The following is a 9,794-nucleotide window of genomic DNA, read 5'->3' on the forward strand; positions in this document are numbered from 1 at the left end:
CCTACACTGGCACTTCAGATCCGCGTACCCATATGACAAGATACAAGGTAGCCATGGTCATGATTGGGGCAAGCGATGCTATCATGTGCAGAGCGTTCTTGTCCACTTTGGACGGAACTGCTCAAGATTGGTTTAACACAATCCCGGACGGATCAATTCAAACTTTTGCAGAGCTATCCAAAAGTTTCTTGTCTTATTTCTCAGGAAGTATACAACATAAGAAACCATTCTCACATCTCGGTGGGGTAAAGCAGGATAACGGAGAAAGCCTGCGAGACTTCTTAAGCAAATGGAAAAAAGAAGTCAACAACGTATATGACTTCGATTCGAAGGCAGCGATTCTCATCTTCATCCAAGCACTGAGGTCAGGTGATTTCCACAAACAAATGAACGCCCACCACCCACGCTCTTATGAAGAACTCATGAGAACGGCCAACCAGTACGCAGACGCTGAGGAGGCTGACAGGAGAAAAAAGGATGAGGAGGAAGGACGAAAGAGTGGGCAACCTGATAAAGCTGGTTCGCCCAGCCAGGCACCACGACCAAACCAACCACCCTCAAAGAAGGGAAGAGATGACCGACCTCGCCTCATCCCATTACGACATCTAACACCGCTAACTCACCCAGTTAGCGTAATCCTAAATCAAGCTGAAGACATGGGGATCGTGCAATTTCCGCAAGAGTGCATGAAAGTCTCCCCAAATGCGGATCAATCCAAGTATTACAAATTCCATAGGCAGGTGGGCCATGATACCGATGAATGCAACGTGTTAAAACGCCAGATTGAAGAACTCATCCAGAGGGGATATTTCAGACAATTCGTCAAACGAACAGGTCAACAAAAGTCAGGCCAGCAACAACCTCAGCACAATCTACCAAAAAACGTTTGGAAAAAGGATGACAGCTCCGAACTGTCATCCTCGAGTGGTAAGAAAAGGGAACACGACCAAGTAACCATAACGGAGCGTGATCTCTCTGACAAAGACTCAGAAGAGCCCAGGAAACACAAGAAGCAGACCATACACTTTATCTACGGAGGTCCTGCAGGCGGAGACACACAAGTAGAAAGGAAGAAGTGGAGTCGCCAATTATATGTAGGTGAGGTGGTCAGCCTTCCAAAGGGAAAAAAGCAGAGGAGGGAAGCCATTACCTTCTCTGACGATGACCTCCCAGAAGGTCCACTACCTCACCGAGATGCGTTGGTAATCAAGATGGAGATCAACGACAGCATCGTGCATCGCATACTCGTAGACACCGGGAGCTCAGTCAACGTGATGTACTATGACGCTTTCACCAAACTAGGACTGCCCAGAAATCAGCTCAAAGAGGTACGGACTCCACTTTCTGGGTTTACTGGGGATTCAATAGAAACAGAGGGATCCGTGGTACTACCAGTAGAGATAGGCGTGAGCCCCAACACCTCCAAGATGAACATGGAGTTCATTGTGGTGAAACTCACATGTGCCCATAACATCATACTGGGGAGGCCAGCTTTGGAAGATCTGAAGGCAGTAATTTCGATGGAGCACCTGTGCATGAAATTTCCCACGCCATACGGGATAGGAGTTGCGAGAGGAGATCAGAGAGCAGCTCGTAGCTGTTACGTCAAAGCGTGCAAGAAAATTGGACAGAAAGATCTGCAAGTCCACACCATTGCAGAAAGAGTGCTGAAAGAAGAGGAGGGCTAGCCACGCGCCGAGCCTGCATCAGAAACGGAAGACGTGGTGGTCGATCCCGCACGAGCAGATAGGGTTGTAAAGATTGGCACTGGATTGGCACCGGAACTAAGAGCCTAGATAATCGAAGTCATCCGAGAGTTTAAAGAAGTTTTTGCTTGGGGTCCAGAAGACATGCCAGGTATCAATCGAAACATCATAACCCATAAGTTAGCCGTGGACCCTACCAAGAAACCAATACAGCAAAGAAAGCGATACATGTCGGCTGAACGAAGGGACTTTGTGAAAAACGAGGTGGTCGCGTTGACACAGGCAGGACATGTCAAGGAGATCTATTATCCCGAGTGGTTGAGCAACATAGTCCTGGCCCCAAAAGGCTCCACGTGGAGAATGTGCGTGGATTATACAGATCTCAACAGAGCCTGCCCTATGGATCGATTCCCCTTGCCAAACATAGACCAGCTGGTAGATGAGACGGCAGGATGTGAATTGATGAGCTTCATGGATGCCTTCCGTGGGTACCATCAAATATTCATGCATGAGGAAGATGCTGAGAAGACCGCGTTCACCACCCAGAAGGCATTTTTGCTACTTGGTCATGCCGTTCGGCCTCAAAAACGCAGGCGCAACTTACACCCAGATGGTTGCCAAGTTGTTTGGGAAAGTACTGGGACGAAACATAGAGGCGTACATAGACGACATGATTGTCAAAAGCCGTAGAGGTGCCTCCCATGTCAAAGACCTTAACGAGGTATTTTCTATTATGAGAAATTTCAATTTACGCTTGAACCCTAAAAAATGCACCTTCGCAGTCAATGGGGGCAAGTTTCTGGGATTTATGGTCACTAGAAATGGGATAGAACCAAACCCAGAAAAGGTAAAAACCATTCTTGACATGGAACCCCTGCGGTCCATCAAAGAAGTCCAAAGTCTCAATGGTCGCTTAGCGGCTTTGGGTCGATTTCTATCTAAATCGGCCGAACGATCCCTCCCCTTCTTCCAGATACTAAAGAAGAAGAAGGGGTTTGAATGGACTCCAGAGTGTCAGTCGGCCTTCGATGACTTGAAAAAATATTTTCTATCCCCGCCACTGCTTGCAAAACCAGAGACGGGTGAAACCTTACTCTTATACCTGGGTATATCACAGGGTGCGATCAGCTCCGTGTTGGTCAAAGAGGAAGGAGGGACTCAGCGTCCCATTTACTATGTGAGCAAAGCTTTACACAATGCAGAGCTATGGTACACGGCCGTAGAAAAAACAGTATTCGTTGCGGTCACCGCCTCTAAAAGGTTGGCCCATTACTTCCAAGCTCATCCTATCTATGTACTCTCACATAAACCATTGGGGAGTTTCTTACGGAACACTAACTCTGCTAGGATGGCGAGATGGGCCATGCACCTCAGCCAGTTCGACATTGAATTCAAACCAAGACCCGCCATCAAAAGTCAAGCTCTCGCGGACTTCATAGTGGATGCACAGCCCGCGAGGTGACGGAGCAGGTGGAAAATGAAGATGGTGGATGGTGGACCTTGTCTACGGATGGCTCATCCAACAGTAAAGGTTGCGGTAGTGGAGTAGTGCTCATCACCCCAGAAGGATTCCGCGCTTACTATGCAATCAGGTTCCATTTCAAATTATCTAACAATGAGGCAGAATATGAGGCCCTCCTCAACGGACTGCGGTTAGCAGTAGGACTACGAGCAGAAAAAATTCGCATCCGATGTGACTCCAAGCTAGTGGTCGGCCAGGTGACTGGGGAATACGAAGCCAATGAAGGGAACATGCAAAGGTATAGGGACGCAGTGCTGCGAACCTTGCGAGAATTCGAGGGGTATGAAATTCACCAAGTACCTCGAGAACAGAATGCTGACGCTGACATGCTCTCCAAGCTGAGCACTGGGATCCCTGGCCACATTCGCAAGATTGCTCGGGTTGAGGATTTGGAGACATCCAACATCGACATCTCATGGGTCTGCCCCGTGCAATCCAGAGAGCCATGTTGGATTGACCACATCACAAAGTACAAGAAGGATGGCACTTTACCAGTAGACGAGCAAGATGCAAAGCTAACAAGGTTGCGGCCACCCAGCTACGTGATATTGGAAGACAAGTTATATAAACGAGCCTATAATGGCACACTCTTGAAGTGTGTATACCCTGACGAAGCAGAGTTGATGATGAGAGAAGTCCACAAAGGAGTGTGCTCCGCGCATCAAGGAGCATACACCATAGCTCGACGCATCATGCTGCAAGGTTTCTTCTGGCCAAAGATGTTGAAGGATTGCGCAGAATACGCCAAGCGATGCCCTAGGTGTCAAGAATTCTAGACATTGCCAGGACGACCCGCAACCAACTACACTCCGGTGAGCACAGCAATTCCATTCTCAAGATGGGGAATAGATTTGGTGGGAGCCCTGCCCACGGGCTCGGGAAGCCGGAAGTACATTATCGTGGCCATTGACTACTTCACCAAATGGGTGGAAGCTGAACCTTTGGCTAGTATCACAGCAGCCAGGTGTAAAAATTTTGTAGAGAAGAACATACTATGCCGCTTCGGCATCCCCATCCAAGTAATCACTGACAACGGACGTCAATTCGAAGGCAGAGAGTTTTCAGACTTTTTGACGGAATGGGGCATCAAGCACAGCCGGGTGGCGGTGTCATACCCACAGGCGAATGGTCAGGTAGAGAATGCCAATAGAACCATCCTTGATGGTTTGAAGAGGAAATTGGAAGCAGCTGGCGGGGCGTGGGTTGAGGAACTGGACAGCATCCTTTGGACCTATCGCACAACCCCAAGGAAGGTTACTGGTGAAACTCCCTTCGCATTGAGTTACGGGTTCGAAGCTCGAGCTCCATCAGAGGTGATGATACCAAGTAGAAGGATGGAAGAGTACGAGGCAGAGCAAAATGAGATCCAACAGGGAACCGATCTCAATTTCATAGATGAAAGGCGAGAAGCTGCATTTTGTAGGATGGAAAACTACAACAGGCAGTTGAAGTCCTATCATGACGCCAAAGCTAAACCCATGTACTTTCAAGTAGGTGATTATGTTTTGAGAAGGAGAGAAGCCAGTCAACCCTTGGAAGGAGGCAAGTTCGCGAAAAAATGGGAGGGTCCGTACATCATAGACTAGGTGATTCGTCCAGGAACTTACAAGTTGATGACAGTAGGTGGTAGGTTGATTGATAGGATATGGAATTCAGAACACTTAACAAAATTTTATCAGNGTGGACCTTGTCTACGGATGGCTCATCCAACAGTAAAGGTTGCGGTAGTGGAGTAGTGCTCATCACCCCAGAAGGATTCCGCGCTTACTATGCAATCAGGTTCCATTTCAAATTATCTAACAATGAGGCAGAATATGAGGCCCTCCTCAACGGACTGCGGTTAGCAGTAGGACTACGAGCAGAAAAAATTCGCATCCGATGTGACTCCAAGCTAGTGGTCGGCCAGGTGACTGGGGAATACGAAGCCAATGAAGGGAACATGCAAAGGTATAGGGACGCAGTGCTGCGAACCTTGCGAGAATTCGAGGGGTATGAAATTCACCAAGTACCTCGAGAACAGAATGCTGACGCTGACATGCTCTCCAAGCTGAGCACTGGGATCCCTGGCCACATTCGCAAGATTGCTCGGGTTGAGGATTTGGAGACATCCAACATCGACATCTCATGGGTCTGCCCCGTGCAATCCAGAGAGCCATGTTGGATTGACCACATCACAAAGTACAAGAAGGATGGCACTTTACCAGTAGACGAGCAAGATGCAAAGCTAACAAGGTTGCGGCCACCCAGCTACGTGATATTGGAAGACAAGTTATATAAACGAGCCTATAATGGCACACTCTTGAAGTGTGTATACCCTGACGAAGCAGAGTTGATGATGAGAGAAGTCCACAAAGGAGTGTGCTCCGCGCATCAAGGAGCATACACCATAGCTCGACGCATCATGCTGCAAGGTTTCTTCTGGCCAAAGATGTTGAAGGATTGCGCAGAATACGCCAAGCGATGCCCTAGGTGTCAAGAATTCTAGACATTGCCAGGACGACCCGCAACCAACTACACTCCGGTGAGCACAGCAATTCCATTCTCAAGATGGGGAATAGATTTGGTGGGAGCCCTGCCCACGGGCTCGGGAAGCCGGAAGTACATTATCGTGGCCATTGACTACTTCACCAAATGGGTGGAAGCTGAACCTTTGGCTAGTATCACAGCAGCCAGGTGTAAAAATTTTGTAGAGAAGAACATACTATGCCGCTTCGGCATCCCCATCCAAGTAATCACTGACAACGGACGTCAATTCGAAGGCAGAGAGTTTTCAGACTTTTTGACGGAATGGGGCATCAAGCACAGCCGGGTGGCGGTGTCATACCCACAGGCGAATGGTCAGGTAGAGAATGCCAATAGAACCATCCTTGATGGTTTGAAGAGGAAATTGGAAGCAGCTGGCGGGGCGTGGGTTGAGGAACTGGACAGCATCCTTTGGACCTATCGCACAACCCCAAGGAAGGTTACTGGTGAAACTCCCTTCGCATTGAGTTACGGGTTCGAAGCTCGAGCTCCATCAGAGGTGATGATACCAAGTAGAAGGATGGAAGAGTACGAGGCAGAGCAAAATGAGATCCAACAGGGAACCGATCTCAATTTCATAGATGAAAGGCGAGAAGCTGCATTTTGTAGGATGGAAAACTACAACAGGCAGTTGAAGTCCTATCATGACGCCAAAGCTAAACCCATGTACTTTCAAGTAGGTGATTATGTTTTGAGAAGGAGAGAAGCCAGTCAACCCTTGGAAGGAGGCAAGTTCGCGAAAAAATGGGAGGGTCCGTACATCATAGACTAGGTGATTCGTCCAGGAACTTACAAGTTGATGACAGTAGGTGGTAGGTTGATTGATAGGATATGGAATTCAGAACACTTAACAAAAAGGTTGATTGATAGGATATGGAATTCAGAACACTTAACAAAATTTTATCAGTAGGAAGTCAAGTCCTGGTCTGTCCAGGTTGTCTTGGTCCGTCCACAATGTTGGTCCGTCCAACCCAGATGAATAAAATTCCATGTTTTTGTTATATAAAGAGGGGCATCATATAAGTTGAATATATATATATATATATATATATATATATCGAAGTCCCACCTCGGCACAAAGCCGAGGTGAAACCTCGGCACATGGCCAAGGTTTTCACCTCGGCACAATGCCGAGGTGGGAGGTCCCACCTCACCTCAGCATGGTGCCGAAGCGAAACCTCAGCACAACGCCGAGGTGAAACCTCGGCCCAGTGCCGAGGTCAGAAAAAAAAAGACGTTGGGCATGAAGATAATTCGAAGAACAAAACAAGTGTTCAAAACAATTCGAATCTAGTATTCAAAAAAAAATACAAGTGTTCAAAACACGAATAACTACGAAATTAGTATTCAAAAAACAGTACGAGTACGAATAACAACGAAAAATAAAATAAGATAGGCTAAGCATCCTTCGTAGCAGCGGTGGGATCCTCAGCAGCATCCTAGGCAGCAGTGTTGGTGTTGGCAGGACGATCAGGCACCACTCCCACATCAGCAGCATCAGCAGTCAACTCATCTTCATTAACAACTACATCAGCAGCATCAGCAGTCAACTCATCTTCATTAACAACTAGGTCAGCAGCATCAGCAGTCAACTCATCTTCATTAACAACTAGGTGGTGCTCAGACTCAGGGTCAGGATCCTCCATAAACTTGGGCAAGCCCATAGCCGACGGATCAAAATCAGGAATCTTTTCCTTAAGCACCGGGTAAATCTGTTGCTCCTTGGTGAACATTCCAAGGTCGAATGCTAATTGAGACTCTGCCTCAAGTGCAACCCGGCCAGCCGTGGACGCAAAGAACTCCTTTACAGCTTCAGAGGTGCTCATAAACTCCCGGACGTCATTCTTGAACTCAGCTGATTGCTTGTAAGTCTCTCGGGCCTTTGTAAGAGATCCCTCCAGCTGGGTAACAGTAGCACGAGTCTCCTTATGCTCCTTTCGCTCATCCTTCAGCTTCTGCTCTAATTTTGCGTAGTCAGATTTTAGCGTCATGTTCTCCTCCCTTAGTTTCTTCAGCTCGGTGTCCCGCAATAGTAGGTCCTTTGTGAGTTTCTTCCTCTACTCAAGAGCATCGCGGAGCATAGCCTCATACTGCGAATGAAGACTGTCCCCTATCAACACAGACTCCATCGCCATTTTGCAATATCGCTCCCGTAGCACAGCCAAACTCTGCTCTTCAAGAATTTCTGCATCCCTTGGGGAGACGAGGCTACGAACAAGCTCGGGGGCGTCAATACTACCTTCTAAGAAGGATTTCCCAGGGAGCACATCCATACCGAGCCGGACCAAGTTGGTTCGAAGGCGTGGAGGTGATACCAGCAAGGCTTCCCCTTGCTCAGGGGGCTGGGCAGACGATCCCTCGGGCAAGGGATCCACATCCAAAGTATGAGCCGGGGGCTGAATTGAAGATCTAGGCTGAGTTGAAGATCTTGTTGGCTCAGGCGTCAGGTTACTGGCTCCTCCATCAGCTGTTGACGCTTGACTCTTCTTTCCTTTTCTCTCAGTTTTGCTTTTTTTGGGAGGATTTTGCCCACTTTGCGACAAGTACCGAGCAGCTTTCGACGATATATCACCTCTCGACGACATAGCACCTACAAATAATTTCAAGTTATAACAAACAGCTACAAGAAAAACCACACACAAATTGCAAGAAACAACTAAACACCAAGAGGGGTACCAGGTACGTCAAGAGCAGCTGGCCGAATCCTCTTAAACCCCACGTCTCGAAGTCGCCACTCAGAAGTACATTTGACAACCTTAAAATGACCTCCCTCCAGAAGTTTCCCTACCCTCCTAAGCATATCTGGACTCTCATCTAACGCAGGATGGCGTTTAACTCGGGTGCCCCACGTGATAGTAAAAGAAGAGGGAACACCTAGGGAGACAAAGAAGAACCTAGATTTCCAGTCCTTGTTGAAGGAGGAGCGGTCATCGAAAAGCTTCTTACGGGGCATAGCAGAGATACACACGAAACCCTTACCCTCTTTAGATGACCTTATGACTCTAAACAATGACTGGAAGAGACCTAAGGTGGGTTCCTCTCGTTTATGACGACAAACGGCAAGAAATTCTGCGATAACCTGGTGACCGTTTGGAGCAAGTTGACCTGGGGCTATTTCATAAAAATTTAAAAACTCAACTAGGAAACGGTGGAGGGGAAACCTAAGCCCTAATTGCACGGACAAGAGGTGAACACCAAAAAATAATGGTCCGGGGGGTTCCATGATGCTAACATCATGCCCAGGTATGGCAACTCTAACATCCTCCCACACTAGACCTCGGATATCCTCTATATCATTAGGGCGTAGATGGCGTTGGATAGTGTTAATGTAACCCCTCGTCTATTTCGATAAGTTTGAGGTTCAGAAAATATGTCTTTAAGCTATGACATTCATAAGATAAGTGACCGATGCTTCAAAATAATTTTTTTTTTAAGGAAGTATAGTTGTTATTAAGTTGCGATCGTTTGTGCCGGTCACGAACCGTAAAATTTTAGAAGCTGGTATTCGGACCCGATTATCCTAGGAAATGGATTATTAGACACCATATTATTATTCTTGAACTTCCTATTCAATTAAATCAGCCCATAGCAGCGAAAATTTATTTTGATCGTACATCGCTAAAATTTCGCGGTGTACCGAACCTAGCCCAATTTTGAGGGTTAGTCTGGAATAAATTTTTGGTTTCAAAATTATTCCTGTTTAAATTATTTTCTACCGAAACTTTATCTGTTTGGACCCCAACTGATAAGTTTAAAAATACACCATTATTTTATTCTATTTTAATTCTTCCATGCAAACATTCCCCTCAAAGTACTAAGTGTCTAAAACATGTTTATTCTCCTTGTCCTTTTTGGTCTTGCCTTGGCCGAAATACCAAGAGAGGGAAGAGTGTGAGCTTTCATCTTCTTCATCCTCTTCTTCCTCACTTCAAGCTTCCATAGCCAATCTCCACACAAGTTTCAACTATTCGGTAAGTTTGCGGTTTTATTCGGTTAAAAGTCTTGATTCTTCCTAGAACTTGATTGTAGGTAAAGATTTCTTT

At 46.9% G+C, this 9,794-nt stretch overlaps 2 protein-coding genes across 2 annotated transcripts; both read left to right on the plus strand.

The window, feature by feature from the left end:
- The first annotated feature begins 656 nt into the window (after positions 1–656).
- LOC116004036 lies at positions 657–1,688 on the plus strand. Its single transcript, XM_031243977.1, has one exon. It carries the CDS (start codon positions 657–659, stop codon positions 1,686–1,688), a length of 1,032 nt encoding a protein of 343 aa, XP_031099837.1.
- A 246-nt stretch (positions 1,689–1,934) lies between these two features.
- Positions 1,935–4,814, plus strand: LOC116004037. The gene is made up of 5 exons (XM_031243978.1): positions 1,935–2,340; positions 2,489–2,553; positions 2,824–2,937; positions 3,177–3,930; positions 4,015–4,814. The coding sequence occupies exons 1-5, from the start codon at positions 1,935–1,937 to the stop codon at positions 4,812–4,814; spliced, it is 2,139 nt and encodes a 712-aa protein (XP_031099838.1).
- The last annotated feature ends 4,980 nt before the right edge of the window (positions 4,815–9,794 follow it).

Source organism: Ipomoea triloba, chromosome 14 (genome assembly GCF_003576645.1).
Source record: "Ipomoea triloba cultivar NCNSP0323 chromosome 14, ASM357664v1".
Classification (NCBI taxonomy): Eukaryota; Viridiplantae; Streptophyta; class Magnoliopsida; order Solanales; family Convolvulaceae; genus Ipomoea; species Ipomoea triloba.